Here is a 24,089-nt window from a genome sequence, read left to right as displayed (position 1 = left end):
GAAAAGAGATTGGCGCGTTTGAGCAATCGACGCAATGTTAAAAAATGCCCGATTGGCGGTCCGTTCGAGCGGTCGAAAATTCTTGTCTTTAAATAAATGGTGTTTGTTTTTGTTACTGAATTAGTATGTACTCGTTGTGTATTTAAATAAATGGTGTTTGTTTTTGTTACTGAATTAGTATGTACTCGTTGTGTATTTAAAATGGAATAGAATATGTTTTTGAAGTTTGACAAAAGCGAGATAGAAGGTTTCAGCAGCCGAATACAGAAAACAAACCTATGAGAAAAGAACACAAACGCGATTCAACGTTTAAAATTTTTAAATTCGGTGAAATTTATTAAAACAAAAATTATTTATTCAATAAACTTTACTAAAATTCATTGTTAAATTAAAGTTTGAATCTTTGCTCTTATTTTTTTTAAATACATTCACACACATTGGCTTAAATCGGAAAAAGGCGAGTTTTATTTTATTTTTTTTACATCAGCTCTTACATACTGTCGCAGGTTTATGCAAATGTGCGATAATTGATTTAACGTAATCGCGAAGATCGCGTCGCCATAAAAAATAATAGAAAATCATGTTCTTCACAATCAGTCGCTCATCTTTAATTACTTCTCTTCATGATCGATGTAAACTGCATCTGAGAAAGAGAGAGAAAGAAAAGAAGAAGCAAGTTCCCTCAGTCAATCTGACGCGATTCCGATGGTTTCTTTTGTACTCTACAACGGTTCATCTATAAAAAGTAATCTGCTTGCGGTTTCTTGCTGGGTATTCCGCGACTTTCTTGCGGCGCGGCTTCAAATATCGTAAAGTCTCTTTGCAGATGCTCGTTCAGTTCCAATATCGCAGCTACATTGCCGCATCTGCAATTATAAAAAAGCGATTAATATTAGAAGATAAATATCGACATATAATTATAAAGTATTTAAATCAAAGTATAAATTAATGATAATAAAAAGGCAAATATGATTTCCAATTGAAATTGCAGATAAAATAGCAGAAAATCTGAAATTGAAACATGTATATGTAGCGAAGATAATTTGTTTTTACAGTTGAATTAATGTTCATTTATTGTTAAAGTAAAATAAATATATGTTCAAAGTTTGATAGAAATAAGAAAAAAAAATTTGACGCAATGTACAATTTCAGAAACGTGCCTGTAACAATAATTTGGCGCTGACCAAACGGTCAATACAGTCTCATTAAAGTGCCATTTGTAACCCTCCATTACTAACTGATGGGCTCGGCATATCATATCGATATCATTAGCAGAGTTAAATTGTGCTACTACGTCGCTGCCAAAAAGGTAACCAGCACCACGTGGTGAGACACCCCAACCTTGAGTGTCCTCGGGATCCGACCACAACAAATCACACATTGGTCCATCATGAGGAACCTGCATTATTAAATATCAAACGCAATCGTTATTTTAATGCACGTTAAAATAGTTTATCAATTTTGAAAACGATAGAGATAAATGATGATAAATAATGATAATTCCGATATTAAAACAAACTTCAACAAGACTGAATAAAGAAAATATGTCCTATTATTATTACAAAAGAATTATAGAAAAAGAAACCCAATAAAGGAGCTCACTTCTTGCTTCCTATCTATAGTCCGAATTTGATCCAATGTTTGAATACTAGGCGACAATCCACCATGAACGCAAAAAATCTTGCCATCGATGATAGCAGATAACGATAGGTAATCAAATATCTCTGTGCAATATCGCCACACTGTTATACTACCATATTTGCGTAAACACTCATCATAAAAGCCATAAACCTGTGTTATCTGTCGTGATTCATGATTTCCTCTTATCAGTGTGATTCTGTCGGGATAACGAACCTATAACAAAATATAAATTATTAAATTATATTAATAATATATCTTAATTTAAATTTAATACTTCTTAAATAATTTTTATTTAGGTAAACAGATATTTAAAATTTTGAATGTTACATGAAGTAGAAATTAATTTATTCTTTTGAATTATTATCCTAGTCAAACAAATAACTTTTAATCTTTCTCTACATTTTATGTTTTGATATACCTTTAATGCAAGTAGAAGAAGAAAGGTTTCAACACTATAAAATCCTCTGTCTACAAAATCTCCCATAAAAAGGTAATTTGTTTCTGGTACATCTCCACCTACTTTAAATAGTTCCTTCAAATCATAAAATTGTCCATGGATATCTCCACAAACCTAAAAAAAACATATTTTAACATATTTGATATTCTGCCAATCCAATTGCTTTTTCTAAGAAATAAAAAGATAGTTACTGTCACAGGCGAGTCAACTCGCTGTACATTGCTTTCCTCAATTAGGATCTCCCGTGCCTTGGCACACAAAGCTTTGACTTCAGCTTCTTTAATAATCTCACATTTTTTCAGCTGCTCAATTTGCCGATCCAAATCACTGGATTCGGCCATCGTACAGTGTAGTATTAAATCAGTCGAGATTTAGCACTTCACTGGGAAGTCGTTGTTAACGTCCCGCTCGCACGTACTCGTTTAAGTCTTCACAATCTCAATCGCTTTAAAACCAATAGAACAGATAGAAATCGTGAAATAGCTGTTGAATAAATCCAAAATGAAGCAAAGCATAAAATACAAGGACAAACACAAGAAGTCAACCACTGCACGCAATACCTACGGATTAATTTCCTCGTCGTCTTCGTCGTCCTCGTCGCCGTTGTCTTGGAGTTTCACCGCCGTAAATCAACACATTTGACGAGCGCGAAGCGTGGGGAAGTCTCTCTTAATAATAAAATAACGGACGGGATCGAACGGGGTACTCCCGTACTGGCGGGATATTCGCCGCACTCGTTCGAAATCGAGCCCCAGGTCGCTCGCGATGCACACCACCAAATTGTTTAACATAAACACGGGACTCGAGATAAAGTGATGGTGAACAATGTGTGTGGGTGAACGATTCCAATCCCAGTCGTCGTTGCCTTTTATTCGTGCGCGCACGGACGTGAGCGTAATTCCCTGGATGCGTAGCACGTGATTCAAGTGTAGTGACCAATCAATCGGCCGGTGATCCGAAAATAACGTCTGCACTACGCAAATGATTGGCTATCTCTTCCTGCCACACGTATCGCGCATTTGCTGCCTTCGACTGATCCATCATATTGTGCTTGGGCAACCAATAAGAACGAAGTTTAGTGGATGCATGTGTTGTATGAGATAATTTTATTTGATTTTATCTTTTTTTTATTAAATTAAAGTCCATTTTCATTAGAAAATTGATTTTAATTTCGGTTAATTTATCTTTTTTTTTTGTTTAATTTATCTTTACCTTTTCTAAATGTCGGTTCACAATAAGTATTTAATCTTTAAGTCGTAAGAAATTGACCAATCATAGTCGATTATTCTTTCATATTCGATTATAATTGATCAATTTTTTACTTCTTAAGCCTAGTCTACAATGACATAAGGCTATAAGGCTGTATGGTTCTAAGAACCTATTTAAATGAATTATTTTCATTTCTTATGCTTAACAATTTTACGTCACAGTATAACTGTGCTGTATAAATTTTAGTAGTATCGTAAGGTCGAATTGACCAACTACAATCGATTATTTTTAGACTGTAGAAGAATAATTGATTCTGATTGGTCAATTTGCTTATGATCTTATGATTACGATTAAAATTTTTTCACATGCAATAGCCTTTAGGCTCGATTGCATCAACGTTATTTTGAATTTTAAGTGGTATTTAATATATAATATATGTCACGTATTATGTATTAAGTCTCGCTTAAAGCCCAAATAATATTGGTGCAACCGAGTCTTAAGCTGTAAGAAATTGATCAATCACAGTTGAATTTGAGAGGAATAATTAATTGTGATTAGTCAATTTCCGACAGTTTAAGGCTTAAATCATCTATTATAGACCGGGACTTAACATTAATTTCCTTACTGCTTAAGTTTTTTTATGTGCAACGGCCCTAATTCTTAAATCTAAAAAAAAATAGAAATGTCCCTAATTATAGTGAAATTTTGTTTTTTTTCCTTTTTCTCACTTCCATCATGATTTTCGATTTTCGTCGATAGGCGGCGTGTGATTGAATTAGATTGACAGCCCTGCTCGCAGTTCACTTATGCTCCCATTCAAATTGAATTGAACGAAATCCGTTATTGTGAGAGGTGTGGTGATCATTTCCTGATCGCGGTTTTAACTCGAGAAGTGTGAATTAAAAGCTAAGCTAAAAATGAGCGTATAATGTACGATGTAAGATTCGTGATGTAAAACTGATGACATACTTTCTAAATCACGGTTCAATTCAACGTACTTCAACGAAATAGTCCGCAAGTTGAAGTCGTATTGTAAGCTGAACGATATCTATAATCTTGTATCTAAATTGTAGTTTATCAAAGGATTATACGGAATGAACGGGTCTTACCCTGCGACACAGCCTGAAACCGGGAAACCGGACAGGCTTCGTTATACCATGTTACTCGCCCCATTCCAGCCGGCGACCAGAATTGAATTGGAGACTAAAATAAACACCAATGTAGAATGCTATCTTGATATAAAAAATACTGGTGATAGGACATTAAATGTACGACGAAAAAGTATATATTTTTTTAAATTTAATTTTTTTTTTGTAAAAGAATTGCATGTAAGGTCTAAGATAATTATATTAAAAGATAATTTATTCTCAAGAATCTTTATAACTTGCTTTTTTATTTGTCTTATTTTATTTGATGATATTTTTCAGGTGTTTGTAACTAAGTTGCCAGTTATGGAACGTCAGATTGTTTTAAACTTGTCAGAATTGGAAATTCAAGGGAATAGCAATGGGACGATATATATCCAATGGATGCCAAGAGAAGCAGGATCTTGGAGAGATGTGCTACAACTTACTGATAATAGACGAATCAAGTATGACATTATCATAGCCACAACTGCTAAAGATGATAAGAAAAACAATAAGATAAGAAGAAGGTTGCTGAAACCTACTCTATCAACAAAGTCATCAAATCTTCCTACATCAGTGACAAATAAACAACTCAATCAATATAATACATTGAAAGTTCCAATTATTAGTCAGCTTTTGGTTACCAATGATCTTGATGCACAAGCAAAACAATGCAAATTTAGAGATAAAAATAATCTAGATAAAGAGAATATTTTGAATAAAAATGAAACAAAGACTTATGCATTGCAAGAAAAAGATGATAAAATCAATGGGATACATCATAACAAACATAATAAATTAGAAAATGTTTTGTGCGAGCAAAATATGAATGTATGGAACGATGGTAATATTCTTCCACAAAACTTGCTTCCTTTAAATGAGCCACAAGACATACGTAGAGCCACCTACATTAAAGAAGGAAAGTCTTGTAGCAATACATTGTACGAGCATAATGAAGAAGTTAGCGAAAATACAAAGTGCGACAAGGGTCAGTCAGATTTTTCTATATTGTTAAATAAATTTACATTTACGCCAGCGGATATAATTTCAAGTTCTCCAGAACGGACGGGAAGAGAGTCGACAGAAGCTACAAGTTTACGGAGCATAGATAAATATAGTACATTCACTATTAGTCGCGGTCAGTTCTTTGAAACATCCGCGACTGATGACGCTAAGACTTCTGTAATTGCAACACCTGTATCACAGTCAGTAGGCTTGCATAACTTATCACCAATTAAATCTGATGGATGTTCCCTCGTAGCAAATATCAAGGATTTAATTTCATCGTCGCCGATTCAATTTCAACATCACGTTATACCGAAAAGTCCTAGCGAATATATAAAACATTTCACAGTAGATATAAATCCAAGTATCCAAACCACCAATTGTGAATATTTCAGTTTTGAGATTATTCCTAAGAATGTTGAAGTAGCCAAAAAGTCAGGAGATATGTACATTGAGATTTCTCCGCCGAGAAAGCACTTCCAGTCCAAGTCTATGGTCTCTATGTCTATATCGAAGTTGAACAGTACGAGAACCGGCAGAGTTACAAAAAATAATACTTTGTCTGATGGAGGAAACAGAAAGAAGTTACAATTGAGTGTCTCTGCTACAAGTGAGTCCTGCTTTCTAAACAAAAAAAATTGTATTTTCAGTGATATTGATTATAATAGTGATATTGATAATTTGTACATTATAATTACAGAGAAGAACACGAGCAACAAGAATGTTGCAGCAATTAAGATAAACAAATTATCTCTCAGTGCTTTGCATAACACAAAGTGGCGTACTCCATCCAAAAATTCAAATTTTAAAATGCGAAATAAAGAATCCTTCATCTATGAGACATATGAATTGGATCCCTTTGCACCATCTACAACAGAGGATCCATTTCTTAAAAAGTTAGCTAAGTTATTTTTAGAAAGATTATTTTACATTAATATATAAATACAGAATTTATAATTATTTCTATAACTTATAACTTAAAATCTATATATTTGTAATGTTTAACATTCTATTTTTTTTTTTACTAAGTTTCTAATTTTTTGTTTTTTGTAAATTGAAAAAAGATGTTGCTGTCTAGATAAATATAAATTTTTGATTGAATTTGACTTTATAGATTAAAAAATTGATAATTCTTTAATTGTTTTAACATATTGTCTCATTATAATAGCACGGTGCATTTCGATGAATTGTGGTTGTTGCAACAAGAATTGGCGTTTACAAAATGGTTGAATGCTTTATTATCTTCGCCAGAAGATTTGTCCGTCGACATTGAAACTGCTGTAACAGATATTGGTAAAGTGTGGCAAACATGCAAAGCCCAAAAAAACACTGTATTGGCTGAAACCAAAGAGGCTGTATCTGCTAGGTATATATCATATTAATGATTAACATTAATGATTAGGAAAATTTGCTTCAAAATTGGTTATCTTAATAATTAAATTATGGTAACAAATCATAATATTAATTTTCAGATATCATACGAGTGCACGATTAAATACGTTACGAAAAGCGGCAAGTGCTATGTTCAAGCGTGACGAAGTCACGCAAATTCTCTCACGTACCAGCATATACATTGCCAAAGGAACCTTGTGTATTAGATCGGATCGTAATCTACATCGTGATATTGGTGCGTCAAATAATCATTTTTTATTTATTCGTGTTGAGATATATATCCAAATTTTCTGATTTTTGTCTTTATAAAAATAATTTCCCAATTAATGAATCTTAAATGTTATTCGGCCATTATAATGTGTCTTAAATCTAATTATTTGACAGGTTTACAAAAGCTCATATTAAGTTTATTCCTGAGTTACAATCCCCTGTGGTTACGTATTGGCTTAGAAACCGTTTATGGAGAGAATATTCCGCTACGCTCAAACAATGATATCGTTGGTTTGACTCGTTTCCTATTAACGAGATTCTTTTCGGATCCACGACTGACAAAGATGCCTGGTTATCATAAAACCGACCCGAATAAAAAATTTGTCATTCAACTGAATCAGTTCGTTTTGAAGAAATTCTTGTTTCTAGTATATTTCCTGGATTATGCAAAGCAGCATAAACTAATTGGCCATGATCCATGTCTGTTTCACAAACGCGCTCAGCATAAGGAAAGTCGTGAGATCTTGCTGAGTTTCTCGCGCGAAGTCCTAAGCGGCATTGGCGATGTAACCAGAGTGTTGCGTGGCCACGATTACGTGCTCACCCATCGGCAGACCTACATCGAGGAATATGATTACGCGGTAACGAATATACGATGCGATCTACGTGATGGGGTGCGATTATGTCGTGCGATGGAACTCATCACCGGCACCCCAGGACTGACCCAACGTTGCCGGGTACCGGCAATATCGCGTCTGCAGAAGGTGCACAACGTGGATGTCGCGTTGAATGCCTTGCGCCAGGCCGGTTATGTCCTTGAGGGCGACATAGACGCGAAGAGCATTGCCGATGGTCACTGCGAGAAGACTCTGTCGCTGCTCTGGCAGATAATCCACAAGTATCAGGCGCCGCGGTTCGACCGATCGGCTCGCGTGATCCAGAGATGGTGGCGAGCACAACTCTGGTATATTTACGTAAGGAACTTCTTGTGCACACGTAGAAATCTGGCTGCAATAATAATACAACGCATGTGGAGGCGCAAAACGATGCAGTCTCCGCATGTGATCGAGATTGACAATAATTTGGAGGAGCGTAGAAGATTTTTATATATCAGAAGAACCGTAATAAAACTTCAGAAATGGTGGAAGCAGGTACGAGAAAACACGGAGAAGCTACAGGAGCTAAGAAACAGGCGCCAAGCGGTGATTATGTTACAAAGAAGATGGAGAACCATGCAGCTGATGAGAGTGCAACGAAATCAGTATTGCAATCTGAGGAATGCTGCATTGACAATTCAAACTCGTTGGAGAGCAATACGGATGATGAAATTACAACGTTCTGAATACCTCGCGTGTAGAGATGCCGCCGTGAAAGTGCAAAATTGGTGGAGATTTATGAAAGTTGTGCGAGAACAGCGCAAACGGTTCCTCCGTAGCAGAAAAAGTGCTTGTATTATTCAAGTTTGGTGGAGGCAATATCTGGTAATGCGAAGAGCTCGTAATGATTTCCTGTTGACAAAAGCTGCCATACAGAGTATCGAGAGGTGGTGGATAAGTGTAATCGACAGAAAAAAATTCCTCTTATATCGAAAGAGTACTATTCTCATTCAGAGAACGTGGAGGAAATATCAGGCACGCAAGCGAGAAATTGTTTGCATGAAAATACAAGCATGGTGGAGAGCCAAGATATGCTCACGCAAATATAGACTTCAAAAATCTTGTTGTCTGAAATTACAACGTTGGTGGCGTGGAATCAAGCTTACAAAACACCAACACACGGAATTCTTGCAATTGCGAGAGGCAGCGTTGATTGTACAGAAGAATTGGCGGATGAGAACGATCAGGAGATATTACTTGAAGCAACAGCGAGCAGCTTTGCTGATACAATCGTGGTACCGCCGTGCGAATTCAGCGAAGACCGTACGACAAAATTACTTGAAGACGCGAGACGCCGCGATACGAATACAAAATTGGTGGCGCAACATTATGATGGCCCATCGGGAACATAGAGAATATTTGCGGCTTCGCGAAAACACTGTTTTTCTACAAACTTACTGGCGTCGACATGTTTTAGCTCGAACGGATCGCCAACGATATTTGACAAAGAGAAAAGCATGCATCACTCTGCAGTCTTGGTGGCGAATGTACAGAACGAAAAACGAGTATAAACGGTACAAGATCTGCGTGTTGAAGATGCAAAGAAGATGGCGTGCGAACAGAGCTGCTCGCGTTGCGAGGAGAGAATACCTGTTGACTCGGGCCGCTATTGTCGTGCAAGCACGTTGGAGAACTTTAGCAGCGAGGAAGCGATTTGTCGCGTTACGCCAGGCTGCGATAGTCATTCAATCATATTACAGAGGGAGAATCGCGATGCAGAGATACGAAACCAGCAAATACGCCGCGTTAATCATACAGACCTATTGGCGAGCTTACGTTGTTGGTAGATGCGAGAGATTGCGTTACCTGTCTCTGCGCCAGGCCGCGATTACGTTGCAGCGTCGTTACAGACGGAACAAAATGAAAGATCTGCGCCAGCAACAGCAAGACGAGATTGCCTTGATCGCCACAAAAATTCGAGACGAATGCGGAGAAGCTATCTCTGTAGATCAGGACGTTACTACAAGCCTCGCGTTTCCAGGCAGCGACTACTGGCAAGAGATGATCAGTGTGCTACGTAATTGCAGCAGCGTCGGCACGCTGCTAACTTGCCTGAACAGCTTAGGTAGATGGTGCATTCTCACTTATGAAATAATAAGAAAATTTGTTTTTAGTGACAATGATATTTTTAAGAAAAGAGTTTTTATATAAAACATAATTTTACCTTCGTTATTTAGCCTATATTTCCTTTAAACAGTGAATAATTTTCTGGCGATTTTGAATGATAAATGAATCAATAATTTATGCTTATTACATAGATACCATAACAATATTGTCGCCGACTGTTTGCGTCATCCTCTGCAAACTTGACGTAACAAACGACATTTATAATACGATAGCGCAAAATAACAGATCGCTACCATGGATGAAGATCTGTTTGCGAGCATGCAGCATTTTGATCACCTTGGCAAAGTATTCCTATACAAGAAAATATGTTCTCAAGGTAAATCTAGAAAAAACTGGCGTCTTCTTTCTTCTTTCGTGTTATATTCAATGCAACATTTAAAATTTAAAATATTTCGTTGTTTATTAGAAAGAGTATGCCCTGGCATTAGTGAAACTTCTGAACGGATCATTGAAAAACAAGGAAGTATTTCTGTATTGTGCCACTTTGATATGGCTACTTAATCAAGATGAAGATTACTCAAAGGTACAATTTGCTAAATTATGCTGAGAATACTTTTTTAATTTCTGACATTAGTTATCTTGTATCTCATTTTTGTATCCTTAAATTCTAAAATCTAGTTTTACAAAAATTTTTAATCGCTTTTTACTATTTTTTAAATACTTGTATAATTTTGTATATACTTAAATACTCTTGAACTTTATGTGTATGTATGTTTTCACATTTTTCAGACTACAACAACATGTCCGCAAATAAACTGGCTAATGAAAAACATTCAACAAAAAGTTTTGAAAGATACTACTATAACAAAACTTCAAAAATCGAAAGACTTGGAAAAGTTATATCCTAGTTGTGAACCTGACCGAAACAACGGACAAAAGTCGCGCCTGTTTACCGACATGAGTTTCGCTGTGGCAGCTATTAAAAAAACTTTCACGTGATATTAATTCATAAGATTGGTAAACATTGTTTAAGTTTATTAACATTGTTTAAATTATTTTTATATCGCGCATAATATTGCTAACCGCGATTCTTATTAGATTTGAATTACAAAAATCTAAAAGTGCGAGAAACAAGCTGCGTTGAAAAATATGTTTGCATATATAGCCGTAGAAAATTTTAAATATGATGAAGTCATATCTTGCAAAAATTTGACAATCTTGCGACTAAAGCCGCAAAAATTAAGAGACAGTTAAGTTTTCATTCTGCTTTAATAACCGACTCATTCCTAAAAACGTGGCAGAACGCTGGCAACGATGACAACTCGATCTGCGTATAGTACAATAAGATATAAATGTAATTTTTATTTACAGTGAATTATTTACTCACAAATAAAATTAATAATAATAATGCCGAGATGATAATGACAATGGTAATGACGATGATTGTAATAATGGTGACAATGACAGTGATGATGATAAATTATAACTATATAATAATGATAAAACCGTAATTAGCAACAGCAGCAGTAGACTCGATAGTAATAATGATTGTAATGGTAGTTAGTCGTAGCGGTAGCAATAATTGTATTTCCTTGACTTAATTATCATGTACAGACTTAAGTTCTTTGATCTGCTTAATCAGATACGCCTTCTCGTCGTTGAACTGCTCGTCTTCGGAACGATCCGTGTGGAAGCGCGTCAGGAACTCGATCAACTTCTCCTGATTACGGAGTAATATGTCCAGAATGGGTTTTGGTTTGTTGGGATTTGCGACAAATACCTGAAGAACACAACCAGAAGAAACTTATTCTCTATTCCCCCTTTTTCAATTGGATCATTCTTAATGTGTCTACTGGAATGATTATTGGAATTCGAGAACAGAAGAATTATACTGTGACTTCAGTATTGAGAAAAGTCGAAGATACAAGAATAAAAAATCTAATCAGAAATGTTTGTCGACCCGAACATGCGAGTTAAAAATTTGATGATTTATCGAATGTTATATCCTACCTTAAAAACATGGAAAGCTTCAAACTGTATGTTGCGAGATTTCTCCTTTAGCATGTTCATCATTAATTTTAAATTATCTGGATTTGATATATATCGTGTCATAACCTGCAATAATTTTAATATGTATATTAATTCCAACTGGTTTATTACCATTCGTCAATAGCTATTTACGAATAGGAATATAAAGATTTCAAATTATTATATCAAGTAATATGTTGTACTTTCATATATTATTAAATAAAAAATTGTATCACAATATATTTCTAATTATCGATAAATTAAATGATTTGACTATTTCATTAGTAATACAGTTGATAAAGTTTAAGTGCAAATTATATCTTAATAATTTTCATTTAATTATTCATTAAATTATTGCTACGTTTTTAAAGCTCTTTTGTATATAATATGTTACGTATTGACTCTTTATACATGAAAAAGAGCGTATACCGTTAGAATATATTTTTTCCTCTAGAAATATATTGTTTATATATATGAAATTATAATACGCAGTACAATATTTCTAATAATATAACGTAGAGAAATTATTTTATATTTGAAAATACATTTGTAGAATGTTGAATTCCTCTTTGAATTCCTTATATGAACGATAATACTTGCGATAAAGAGAGATTTACTTACTGTAAAATTGTGTCTATCGAGCAATAGTTCGCCCAATAATTTTAAACTTTGTCGTCGTGTTACATAGTTTTCCGAATTGAGTAACCTTTGATAGTGTGAGAAAACTTTATCGTAATGTATCTCTAAGAATTCAGCGCTGAGTATTTTGTGCCTCGTAAGTAATTCCTGAATAAAATCGTGAGTCATTTGATTGTGTATTAAATAATATGATATTAAATAATATAGCAATTAAAAAATATTTTTCGCAGATATTTCATTTAGAAAAAAATAAAACATAGATAATATTTGTGACGTACTTTAAACGTAGAGAAGGCATCAGACGCGATATCGAACGTAGAGACTTCGACGTATCTGAAGAAGTTGTAAAAGTCGTCTGAGTAAATCATGATCTTGGCCAAGGCTTCATATCTCGCGCATTCTCGTAACATTGTGCCACAATTGAGTGCGATGTCTTGGTGCTCGTAACTACAAGTCATCCATTAGTGGAGGCATAACTTTGTTATTTCGCGTTATATAAAGAAGGGAGGAAGGGACTTACCCAGACATAAGTGTAAAAAGAATTTCAGGTTTGGTACATATGTATTCTACAGTGGGTGATCTAGTGCCGATCTGCCTCCGCAAAATGTTATTGAAGACTTGTGCAACATCCTTCTTTCCCTTAATTAGGAACAGAAAAATTACATTCGTGACAGTTAACAGTTAACAGTGGTTTACATTAACGAAAAGGAATGTAAAGCTGTAAGTTACTTCATTAACTATCATTTAACACGCGACCGTAAATCATTTGTTACTTAACTAATTGCTTTAGATCCTGTTTTTACTAACTATCCTAGATAAGCTCTTTACATTTAATATTATACATTTTAATATTATAATATTTAGTTACAATTAGTAGTAATAATTTCATACATACATACATATATATTTTTTCTCCGCCACAAAAAAACATACAATTCGTTTGAATTGTATTAAGGGTGTACCTCAAAATCGATGCGACTCAGATTTTGCACGAGCAGAAGCAGGAGGTTGCTGTTATACAATTCCTGTGCCAACTGTGCTACCACGATGTCTGCCTGTGGCTCTGTCTCGGCTGTACCATATAGCATATTCTTGATGTGTACGAGATTCTTGCTCACATCTTCTTGCGCCTAAAAGGAGACGTATTTCATCGTAGAAACCGACGCGTATCCACAACAACGTACCTTCTCTACCTTCTTGTCACCACGTTCCAATGCATTTACCGCCTCCTTCAAAGCCTTCACCACCTCCGCTGGACTCTTCTGGGACTTTCCAAACAGAGGCATGTTTTCTTACAATGTATGCACCTTATGGAACATATCCAAAAAGAAACAGATGTTTTCTGTTACTCTCCGTTGCTAAAGAATATCCATGAAATGTTTAAATGTTTGAATGTTGAAAACTCATTGTCATAAACTGTTATTCATGTTAAATGAAAAAGTGAGTATTATGATTATAAATATATGTAAAGCATAGTGCAGAGTTGCATGTGAGATATACATACATGTACACTCAGGACGTGAATGAATAGAAATTATTTATATCTGCATCATAAAAAACATTGAAACGGTCAGATAGTGAACACAAATTTTCATGAAACTAGAGTTTTGAATATAGCTGCATCATCATCCGATAAGACATGAATAAGATTGGCTTCTCAACAAGATATATACGATGCCAAGCATTGTCCACTAGGAGTTGCAAAGGAGATGAGTCCTCCGAATCGAGGTGACTTAACCTTGAAAAGTGATTGTTTCATCCAAGTCCATTGAGCGTCATCTGATCGGAATGACCGGACGAGACCGAGGGAGACGGGGAAGACAAAGATTTCGGTGCATCGCGCTCCGACGAGAAGGTCGAGGACACCATTCGCGAGATGTGACGAGATCGCGATCGGTCAGGTCGGGAACGATCGATGATGAATGACGGCGAGACTCGTCGGAATCGTCGGGAAACTCGTCGCACACGAGGTTACGGAGTCAGCGGATTCTAACCTAGAAGTCGTAAGGATCGCTCACCATGCAAGAGAGATCCGAGCGATGTCCAAAGCGTCTCGGTTGTGGCTTGAACGTGTTGCGCATACAAAAACACGCGTTTAGAATCTGCCCTGATTGTGGCGACGACGACGACGGTGGTGGTAGTAGTGGCGGTGGTGATGGTAGTGGTAGTGGTAGTGGTAGTGGTAGTGGTAGTGGTAGTGGCGGTGGCGGCGGCGGCAGCGGCAGCGGCGGCGACGGCAGCGATGGCGGCAGCGGCGGCGGCGACGTCGAGCAGCGGTGTCGAGCGACGATGACTGCGATGCGTACGTGTCCGCTGCGTCTCGCGTGTCACATCGGATCTTGGCGTGCGCGTCGTACGGTAACCACACCACACACACACATATATATACACACACACCGTCCCCCTCGGCCCGTCGACGATGACTCTTTAGTTTGCGATTTTTCGTATCGTGTGGCTTTACGCAGGCAGTGCGACGTATCACGCGTATGCACGTATGTATATATGTACGGAGTGAGTCACGAGACTACACCAGAGGGGCGACCGTCAGGTCGCTCAGTCACAAGCGCGAACGTGTCCGTCTCGATATTTTTCCAATCGTGAGTCTCGTCAGTCGTGCATGAATCGGACGAGATGAGTAAAGGCGAGCGTGTCGGGGATCGACCTAGCCACCAATCGCTACGACTTATTGGTTTACCCTGTAGTGTATCGCGATATGATGACCGCATACGTGTTTCATAGCGCAGTTGTGCGAACGGAGTCGCCGGATCCTCGACTCGATGGATCTCATGTGGGGATAATCGTCTAGATATTTATTCGATATTACTATCGTTCGAGATACATTTCTCTATGTAAAATAGAAACTATCATTGCCACAACTGGAGTTTCTAGAATACAAGCTCTCCTATTGGACGCTACGTTAGATTACGTGTAATTCGTGGATTTGATCGCAAAATTCATATGGATCTCGGATATAATCGGACAAGATATATCGTCGAGTTAAAATTAATTAAGCGGAACTTGAACAAAGTTTGTCGATTTTCAAACAGAATAAATTTTGTGTTAGAAAATGTCGATGAAATTAAAATTTGTAATACTATAAAAATGGGCGAAATAAAATTTTTCTATTATAAAAAAAATAGCAATAATCACTCGTAGTAAATTTAAAACGGACAACTAGTTAGTCATTGTTATAAATGTATATACATTATAATATATATTTCATCTTACTTTATCAGAAATGAAAATTCAATGAAACATAGACTGAACTTAAAATATAAAAATTAGAAGAGTTTCAAGAAGTAACTATCCAAAATAACTTTATTCTGAAAAATTCTGAAGAATGGTGTTCCTATAAGCGTAAACGCGATATTACCTATGTCTGACTACACTCGTACATGAGCGTGCATCTTTATATCTACTATATTAAAGACAGGAAATTATAAGTAAAACTATAATGAATCAATAATAAGAATTATCATTATGGAATGACACAGCCAAAAGCGAACGGTAAAGCGCACTTTCAATTTCCAGAGAAAGAATCATCAAATGCATTAAGCAAATGAAGAAAAATCTTGGAAATATTTTATACATTTGTTAGAAGTATTTCCAATTATTTCGTGTGCGTGGCATCGCTGAATCAATGATGTAAATCAGCGTAAAGACTGCTTTTAAAGGGTGTCGTATGATGTGGTATAATAAATCATCAGTGATTATTCTTCTGGCCATCTGATGTTAACAGTTTTTGTATAAGACTCATCTTTGCAGAAGACAATTTATCTTTCTTATCTTCCTTGATAAAACGAACCGCTTTATGTTTATCCGTCATTTCACTTTCATCATGAGAACTCATGAAGCATGAGGAACAGTAGAGATCGCCCGTGCATCCTGCACATCTATACAGGTCTGATTTACTCGCAGTTTGCGAGCACATGACGCATTCATTATCATCATCTTCGTCCTCATCTTCATCCTCAACTTCTATGTTCGGAGGAGTCTAATTTTGTCATAAATTACATAAAATAATTATTTTTTAAAAACAAAGTTACAAAATTTATTATTAAAGACATATAAGTACTTTCAGGGGAGAATAAATTTAATTATAGAGCAAAGTAAAAATAAAAGGAGTTGAAAATACATGTTTATCAGTCACTTACGTACTTCTATTTTCATCGCCGAAACCTTGCTAATTAATTCTGTGTTATCATCATCTGTCGTGTCATATGTCTCCTTATAAATATTGATTCTTTCTTTCATGCTTTGATCAAAATTCTGCGAGGAATAAGATTGACATTTGTAATTTTATATTTCAATTTTATCTTAATTTTATTTACTCACGGTTTTACTATCATAAAGATCACTAATAGAAGGTAGATCTATTTGCGCAAGATATTCTTGAATTAAATCATCTGCCTTTTCTTGATCTGTTCTAGTATCCACTTGATGTATCTGTAATAAATCCAAAAAATCTATAACACAGCCATGTATATATATTTATGCACATTTTGTCACATACATTAATTGCGTTGCTTGCATTGGCTTCTGGATCTTGATCCTTTAGTAATGCCAATCTTTGTCTTATCTCGTCAACGGTAAGCAATGGAACGTTCCGTTCTTCATCTTTTAATTTCCGTAGCCTATCTACAATCTGTTGATCAGCTGGTTCCAATCCCATCTTAAGTTTGTCCCAGTGATTCATACGTTTATATATCACTATTGGAGGCTTCACTGGATTTTCCAATGAAGCCAGCCTGATAAAGCAATCAATATCAAAACATTATTTCTTTAAATATATTTCATATATTTCATATAATGATCAAATTGCTCACAAATAACTCGAGCAAAGACTTAATTTCTTACTTCATAGCAATGTCAATTGGTGCAAGTGGTTCCTTGTTTGTATTAGACATTGGAGCATCATCCATTATAGCCTGATCATCCATGTTTGAGTTCTCAACTCTGTTCAACTTGTTGTAACAGCGACCGCACACCTTTCTTCTTCCTACATCAGGAATGTCGCATTTGTACTTGAGACACTTACTACAGTAGGAAAAGCCACAGCTTGGGCAACCAATCTGAGCGATAACAAAATTAAAATAAATAACCTGACAAATGTTTCTTCATATTTATTCTATTAATATACAGATTAGTCTTAATTATTAATATACAGATTAATCTTATTCTTATTTATTCTTTAACTTTTCTCTAATTTTCAGAGTTAAAAGTAAGTTAAACCGAGATTATTAATTTACCGAGAAAATTAATTTACATTGGAAAAATAAACATTAATAGCGATAATTAATTATATTTTTTGGCAGATTAACCTATGATCAAATGAGCGAAACAAAATTAATATTTACGTCTTTTGTGAAGAATGAAAATTTCACTTGGCACGTGTTACAGGACATCCCTTTAACTCGTTACCAACACACTCATTTCATGACAGAAAAAAATATGTGATGAACGTTCCATGAAATACTTCAGAATGAGCACCCAGAGATTTTGACAGTTCTTCGCATTATCTTTGATGTGTTACGAAGACGACGTATAGTTTCCTTATAAAGCACGCAACGGATGACGAATCATTGTATGACAAGTTATCCAACTGTACCATGATTAAAATCGAAGATCACTTCACTTCGGTATCCTAGTTATATCCCTATTTTTGTCCACCCTTCCTGCAAATCTGAAAATGCTAGGGAATTTCGTAGATAGCCATAAGAGGTTTGTTCAGTTATTTGCAAATCTTTTGCATATAAAGCAAGGCATGTTATTTTGTTGTAAGAAGGAAGACTGAGAATGCGAGGAAGTGCAAGTAGCGCAAATAAACCAATAGAGATTTGTAGGTCCAATATTCTGAATCTTTTATCTAAAAAAGTGTTTATCCAAAAGTATCTTACAAGTCTTTTAATCGGATATATCGAATACATCATATTTAGAGATAAAAGAGGATTCAGAATACATGAACTTTGTTCTTTTTAGCTAACCTCTTTCTTCTTTTTCTCGCTACAGGAGAAAGAAAGAAGAAGGCTGAAGGTGCAAGAAGTTCAGCTAAACAGAACCGACCTTATGTTTAAAGAAGCAATGGGGGGTGGGAGATCATCTAACCTCTCCGATTCTTCCCGAATGTCGGAGCGAGCGGTGCGTTTATGCGACGCCGCGCAAAAAATAATGGTAACACCTCGCAACCTCGCAAGCACCGTTGACCTCGCATAAATCCGTGATATTTCGTACTCCACACATTTTTGTTCTCTCCGCATAACTTGAAACATTGGTGAATCTCGTTCGACGTCGCCAATAACATGGTGCGTCTGTACGACTCGACGATCTGCCGATTATGTGCGGCAGACAACGGTAACGAGCACTTGTTCGTTAGTGAAGAAGGCGAATCTACGGATCTACGCTCGTTAGTAAATCGATACTTACCGCTAAAGGTGAGGCGTTCCGCATATTCAAACTGTCGATTCGAAACGGACTACAACTTGATTTCCTACTCTGATTTCTTGTCGATATCCTCGTACAGATACTGCACTGATCAAATACTCGTTTCATACGTCGTTTAAATATTTATTAGCTTTTTTTTCTCATCTCTTCTTTCTCTTCTTCTGCCTTTTTGCCAAATAAAAATGAATTAATTATTTTATCTATCATCACACATAATATTGCATGTGGCTTCTATTCTACCACTTGAATGTATTTAGCATGAACAATTTCTGTATTGACATTTTAATTGGCATTTTATCTCAACAATTTTAAATAAATGTTAAAGGATTTGTAATATAGAATTAAATTATTGTATTTTTGTAATTTATGTTTTTTTATATGATATATATTTACTAATTAAACATCTTTGAATTTAAGGTACAAGATGATGGAAAATTACCACGGACGATTTGTCCTGGATGTAACATCCAGCTGGAAGCCACAGTACAGTTCTTTGAATTATTGGTGGCTGGTCAGCGTAAAATACGTGAACTTTGGAAAAATCAAGTAGAACAATTGCGCAAAGCAGAACGCTTGAACAACAGAAAGGAGAACATTGAAGGAATAGAAGAAGAGGATGGTATGGCTTGTGACAAGGATCAGCAATATGAGCAGTCAATGATTATTAAGAGTAAATATGATCTTTTCTCTTTTTTTTTATACATATTTTTTACCTTATAATACTATACTTATATAGTTTAATATTATATATAAAATTATTATTTTAATACAAGAAGATACACATATAAGATACTGATTTTTTAATCATAATTGGATTTTAATATCTAATAATTATTTTTTCGAATTTAATAATTTCTTCTATTATTTGTATTAAGAGATTTGATATTTAAATGTTTATGTAATTATTATTTTAGTACTGCCAGATGGATCTATATATACAGCAGAACATGAAATGAGCTTGCAAATGGAAGGCTTAACTAAGCCAAAAAGAAAACGCGGACGACCTCCTAAAGTACATACAGAGGCAAGTTATGTAATATATAATAAATATGTAACAATTTTTCTCTCCAATATTTTAATTTTTTTTGTGTATTACATAAGACACAGGAGAATTCTACAGAAGTTGCAGAAGGTGAAGAGGATAAGCAAGAAGAAGAAGAAGAAGAAGAAGTAGAAGATGGTGATGGTAGACGCAGAAGAAAGCGCAAAGCTCCTAAAAGGTATATTAGGATGAAAGCTTTTGGATTATAATTTAAATGATTGTCATGATTGATAAATTTGCAGATACCTGGGAGCAGTGCAAGGAAAAGAATTGGAAAAAATATTCAAGGAGGTAGGTGTGATCGATGAGGAAGATGACAATGAGTCATTTGATGATTCAGAAAGTCCTAGCTTAAAAGCTTCTAGTCAATATAGTCAGGAAGGTATGCATGATAGTCAAAGATGTAAAATGTTAACTAAGATATCAAAGAAAAAAATTATTCTTTATATGAAATTGTGCATATTTTGCAGAAGTGATAGGTCATCTTGAAACAGAGGAGGGTACAAATTTAGGTGAGGTAGTAACTGTGAATCGTGGACGATTACGATCGAAATCAAAATTGCGCCGCCGAAGAAGTAGATTCACATGTCCATACTGCGGCAGACGTTTCTTACAACGCAGCAGATATATAATACATAAGTAATATCATTTCCTATGAAAATTTTGAGTGTTTGAAGTTGAAAAGAATTCTTTTTATAAACTTTTTATAAACTAGTTTTTTAGCTTTTTATAATTTTAAGTTTTACGAATATAAGTTATATGAATCGTGTGTACATGTATTTATATTTATAAATTTTCAAAATTTTTATTTTCAAAAATCAAGATTTTTTTTTTTTTAGATATTTTTAAATTTTTAACATAAAGATAAAATAATCGAAATTCAGCTTTGATTAAAAATTAAACAGGAATTTATGAATCAAGTTTTTATTAATTTTTAATTTTTTATTTTTATTTTAATATGTTTTAGGAGTTTTCATAAGGGTGTCTTGCACGAATGTAAAGAATGCAAAAAGCTATTTGATACTGCAGAAAATCTAGCATTGCATCTGAAAACAACTCAACATAATTCAATTCCTACTAAAACACAAAAATCACTTGAGACACACAGCGCGGAACAGGACACATTGAATCCCGAGGTAGAAAAAAATTCTATCGATTCGATTAACGAATGCGAAAAATGCAACGAGCAGTTTACATTGGAACAGGATTACGAATCACATATGAAGACAGTACATGATCAACATGAATTTACCTGTAATGTTTGTAATAAAAGTTTCACAAGTTACTCAGATTTGAAAACGCATATGACGACACATGAGGTTCGTATTTTATGAGTTATAACAGGATAATAATGTAGCAATTTAAGAAATATCTGTAAGATATCTTTTTAAACTTTTCTATTTTGACCTAACAATTTTATGATTTGTTTCTTAAGATACTTTATAATATTTTTTGAAAACTTTAAATCTTTATACAATGTTGCAGAAGACTAAATTGAACAAGTATTATGTATGTGATATCTGTGGGAAAATCTTAAATCACCCGAGTTCTATGTTGTATCACAAAGAAGCTGAGCATAATAGCGGACGTCGTTTTGTTTGCAATAAATGCAACAAGAGCTTTAAGCATAAACAGCTACTTCAGAAGCATCAGTTAGTGCACTCAGATAATCGGCCGCATGTTTGCAAGGCCTGTAACACCAGTTTTAAAACGAAAGCAAACTTGATTAATCATCAGGCCACACACACGGGTCAAAAGAAGCATATCTGTGAAATTTGTAACCAACAATTTGCGCACAAGACTAGTCTGACTTTGCATTATAGGTTATTATGAATATTTATTAATTCACAGTAAATATATAATATACTGTAGTAAAAAATTATGTTATTTGTATATTTAATACATAAAAATTCTATGATTTAAGGAAGAAATGTATGTGCCTTTTTAAATTTAATTCTATAATTTTTTAATCAAATTTTGATTTTAATTTATTTTATTTCTAAAAAATTGTACTCTGTTTTAGATGGCATACCGGTCAAAAGCCATATACCTGCAACGTATGTCAAAAGAGTTTCTCACAAAATGGCAATTTGCAAGAACATATGCGCATTCATACTGGTGAAAAACCCTATACTTGTGATTACTGCGGTCGAAAATTTACTACGTCATCACAAATTAAGTTGCATGTAAAACGGCATACCGGTGAGAGGCCGTGGAAATGCGAATTTTGCTCGAAGAGCTTTTTACATAAGGACACATGGAAATGTCATGTGCGCCGTCATAAAGGAGAACGTCCGTTCCAATGCAGTCAATGCAATCGTGGATTTACAGAACAGTGGGCGTTGAAAAAACATTTTCGCCTGCATACTGGTAATTGAAAACAATCGTATTCTAAATGTAAAGCATAAAAAACCATAATGAAATAAGTGTTTCTGTATTCATAATAAAAAGAATGTTCCTGCATTTTTTTATTTTTTTGTAATTATAAAATTTTAATTATTTCATTTTTTGCAGGCGAGAAACCTTATTCGTGCAACATCTGTGGTAAAGCTTTTGCCGACTGTTCAAATCTGACAAAACACAAAAAGGTGTTGTATTGATTTTACTTTTAAAATATTTTTCGTTAAAAATTGATAATTATGGTAATAATAATCTTTGCAGGTACATAAAGAGAATAATACAATAACTGTAAATAGACCGGAAGGATCTCCAATCGGCGAGGTATGGCAAATTTTGCCGAATTCGCAAGATGATGAACAAACATTAAATAATCAAATAATCGCCACCGATGAAGTATCCAATGATGGAGTCCAACAGATTATTTATGTATCTTATCAAGATTCTGATGACAGTCAGTCGCAAACATGGCGTTTAGGTACGCAATTATTTTTTTAATTATTAAAAATTATCAATTATATTAATCTAAATCACTTGTTAATTTGATTACTTATATTCAGTTGACGATAACGTGATCAAAGACAAAGACGAAGTGACGACAAATGCCAATTCCTTATCACATTTGAAAGTGCAGAACGACGAAACGATTGCCAATAAAATTATAAATAATCCAAGTAGCAATAACGAAGAGATGGAGATCGAATTAGCGGAATCAGATTTGCAATTGCAGGTAAATAGACGGATATTAATTTTATAATTAGATATTTTTCAAAATTCATTAATGCTATAATAGTTCGTTTTATCTTGTTAAATTCTACTTGATAAACTTATATTTCTATTTGTATTTTTATCTTATTAACTTTGCAAAAGTTAAGCAGCTGTGAATTTTAAATGACATAACTTTCTTAAAACTAAATTAAATTTTTCTTCTGATTATTCTATTATTGTTATGTCAAGCTCACAGATGAACAAGGAAATACGATTCCATTGTCTATTCAAGAAGCTCGACAGCTTCTCTCGCAAGGACACGTTGTCAGTCAGCAGAATGACAGCCAAATTATCAGAGTCCCCTCTGGAATATTTGCACAACAACTCCAGGCTTTAAATATTCATGTTGATGGAGATAACGTAGAGGGAAGTGGAATCATAGTACGTCCGATCACAACTAAGAATATCGAGGCAATATCAACAAGTCAAGCCGATGCAGAAGCAATTGTTCAAGCACTTGAGGTAATTTCCAGTTTAATATGGATTACAAAATATATTTTTCTGATTTTCTTTTATTTTTTTTAAATTTAATTTGTTAAATGAAAAATTGAACTTCTATAAATCTGTTGTTTTAATTTTAAATAGTTCTTGATTTTATCTCTTTCTCCTTATCTCTTCGCTTGGAATATCATAATTTTCTAATAGATTTTTTTCTTCATTAATATGTATGTATGTATCAACAACAACAACAATAATAATAATAATAATAATATATTTTTATAATTTTTTATAGGATGAGAATACCGATGCCACAACAGTTGCAACGATCAATCAACTGGGAAATATTGAGGAAGCTGAATTCGTAGATGGTGATCAAGCAATCGAATTTATGACTCAGGATGGACAGAAAGTTCGTGTTTTAACAACGTATCCTGTCGATTCAATGCAACTTTCTTCAGAGTACCTGACCATTGTATGATAAAAAGGAAATTAGATTATTTGTGTTCTTATGCAAATGCATTAATGCGTTTCTTATTATGAACATTACAATGATTAACGAATCTTTATTG

At 34.7% G+C, this 24,089-nt stretch overlaps 5 protein-coding genes across 13 annotated transcripts; 2 read left to right on the top strand and 3 right to left on the bottom strand.

Moving 5' to 3' along the window:
* Positions 1 to 442: 442 nt before the first annotated feature.
* Positions 443 to 2,965, bottom strand: Pp4-19C (protein phosphatase 19C). 3 transcript variants are annotated; one of them, XM_011649672.3, is made up of 6 exons: positions 2,659 to 2,965; positions 2,290 to 2,543; positions 2,060 to 2,212; positions 1,603 to 1,854; positions 1,161 to 1,399; positions 443 to 866 (listed from the first exon to the last, which is right to left on the bottom strand). In XM_011649672.3, exons 2-6 carry the CDS (start codon positions 2,437 to 2,439, stop codon positions 737 to 739), a joined length of 924 nt encoding a protein of 307 aa, XP_011647974.1. In that variant the 5' UTR covers positions 2,440 to 2,543; positions 2,659 to 2,965; the 3' UTR covers positions 443 to 736. The 3 variants fall into 3 exon arrangements, with proteins under 3 accessions (XP_011647974.1, XP_011647973.1, XP_011647972.1); XM_011649671.3 differs by having other exon boundaries at positions 2,290 to 2,581; positions 2,663 to 2,965; XM_011649670.3 differs by having other exon boundaries at positions 2,663 to 2,965.
* A 1,094-nt stretch (positions 2,966 to 4,059) lies between these two features.
* Positions 4,060 to 12,319, top strand: LOC105434077 (uncharacterized). 2 transcript variants are annotated; one of them, XM_089083053.1, is made up of 11 exons: positions 4,060 to 4,244; positions 4,381 to 4,575; positions 4,735 to 6,049; positions 6,140 to 6,335; positions 6,608 to 6,805; positions 6,912 to 7,066; positions 7,216 to 9,762; positions 9,956 to 10,140; positions 10,231 to 10,347; positions 10,554 to 10,781; positions 11,407 to 12,319. In XM_089083053.1, the coding sequence occupies exons 1-10, from the start codon at positions 4,236 to 4,238 to the stop codon at positions 10,761 to 10,763; spliced, it is 5,127 nt and encodes a 1,708-aa protein (XP_088939179.1). In that variant the 5' UTR covers positions 4,060 to 4,235; the 3' UTR covers positions 10,764 to 10,781; positions 11,407 to 12,319. The 2 variants fall into 2 exon arrangements, with proteins under 2 accessions (XP_088939179.1, XP_011647968.2); XM_011649666.3 differs by having other exon boundaries at positions 11,136 to 12,319.
* Positions 11,015 to 14,592, bottom strand: Mo25 (calcium binding protein Mo25). Of its 3 annotated transcripts, none has more exons than XM_011649668.3 (8): positions 14,450 to 14,592; positions 13,616 to 13,789; positions 13,394 to 13,561; positions 12,952 to 13,070; positions 12,710 to 12,878; positions 12,414 to 12,578; positions 11,775 to 11,879; positions 11,015 to 11,544 (listed from the first exon to the last, which is right to left on the bottom strand). In XM_011649668.3, exons 2-8 carry the CDS (start codon positions 13,715 to 13,717, stop codon positions 11,362 to 11,364), a joined length of 1,011 nt encoding a protein of 336 aa, XP_011647970.1. In that variant the 5' UTR covers positions 13,718 to 13,789; positions 14,450 to 14,592; the 3' UTR covers positions 11,015 to 11,361. The 3 variants fall into 3 exon arrangements, with proteins under 3 accessions (XP_011647970.1, XP_011647969.1, XP_011647971.1); XM_011649667.3 differs by having other exon boundaries at positions 13,616 to 13,738; positions 14,450 to 14,588; XM_011649669.3 differs by having other exon boundaries at positions 13,625 to 13,738; positions 14,450 to 14,588.
* On the top strand, positions 14,451 to 24,039 carry LOC105434076 (uncharacterized). Of its 3 annotated transcripts, none has more exons than XM_089083057.1 (14): positions 14,451 to 14,789; positions 19,290 to 19,542; positions 19,787 to 19,896; positions 19,980 to 20,092; positions 20,157 to 20,296; positions 20,385 to 20,553; positions 20,882 to 21,233; positions 21,400 to 21,737; positions 21,938 to 22,284; positions 22,429 to 22,502; positions 22,576 to 22,789; positions 22,872 to 23,041; positions 23,269 to 23,541; positions 23,813 to 24,039. In XM_089083057.1, the coding sequence occupies exons 1-14, from the start codon at positions 14,451 to 14,453 to the stop codon at positions 23,996 to 23,998; spliced, it is 3,078 nt and encodes a 1,025-aa protein (XP_088939183.1). In that variant the 3' UTR covers positions 23,999 to 24,039. The 3 variants fall into 3 exon arrangements, with proteins under 3 accessions (XP_088939183.1, XP_088939182.1, XP_025075868.2); XM_089083056.1 differs by having other exon boundaries at positions 19,974 to 20,092; XM_025220083.2 differs by lacking the exon at positions 14,451 to 14,789 and adding an exon at positions 18,728 to 18,862 and having other exon boundaries at positions 19,974 to 20,092.
* LOC105434075 (abscission/NoCut checkpoint regulator) lies at positions 15,732 to 17,994 on the bottom strand. Of its 2 annotated transcripts, none has more exons than XM_011649660.3 (6): positions 17,789 to 17,994; positions 17,289 to 17,503; positions 16,945 to 17,179; positions 16,767 to 16,877; positions 16,590 to 16,700; positions 15,732 to 16,425 (listed from the first exon to the last, which is right to left on the bottom strand). In XM_011649660.3, the coding sequence occupies exons 1-6, from the start codon at positions 17,834 to 17,836 to the stop codon at positions 16,135 to 16,137; spliced, it is 1,011 nt and encodes a 336-aa protein (XP_011647962.1). In that variant the 5' UTR covers positions 17,837 to 17,994; the 3' UTR covers positions 15,732 to 16,134. The 2 variants fall into 2 exon arrangements, with proteins under 2 accessions (XP_011647962.1, XP_011647963.1); XM_011649661.3 differs by having other exon boundaries at positions 17,289 to 17,430; positions 17,789 to 17,989.
* Positions 24,040 to 24,089: the final 50 nt, after the last annotated feature.

The sequence above is a fragment of the Pogonomyrmex barbatus genome, unplaced genomic scaffold, assembly GCF_055798465.1.
Source record: "Pogonomyrmex barbatus isolate J1 unplaced genomic scaffold, ASM5579846v1 scaffold7, whole genome shotgun sequence".
NCBI classification, from domain to species: domain Eukaryota; kingdom Metazoa; phylum Arthropoda; class Insecta; order Hymenoptera; family Formicidae; genus Pogonomyrmex; species Pogonomyrmex barbatus.
The sequence above is the reverse complement of the archived record's forward strand: the minus strand, read 5'-3'. Positions and strand labels throughout refer to the sequence as shown.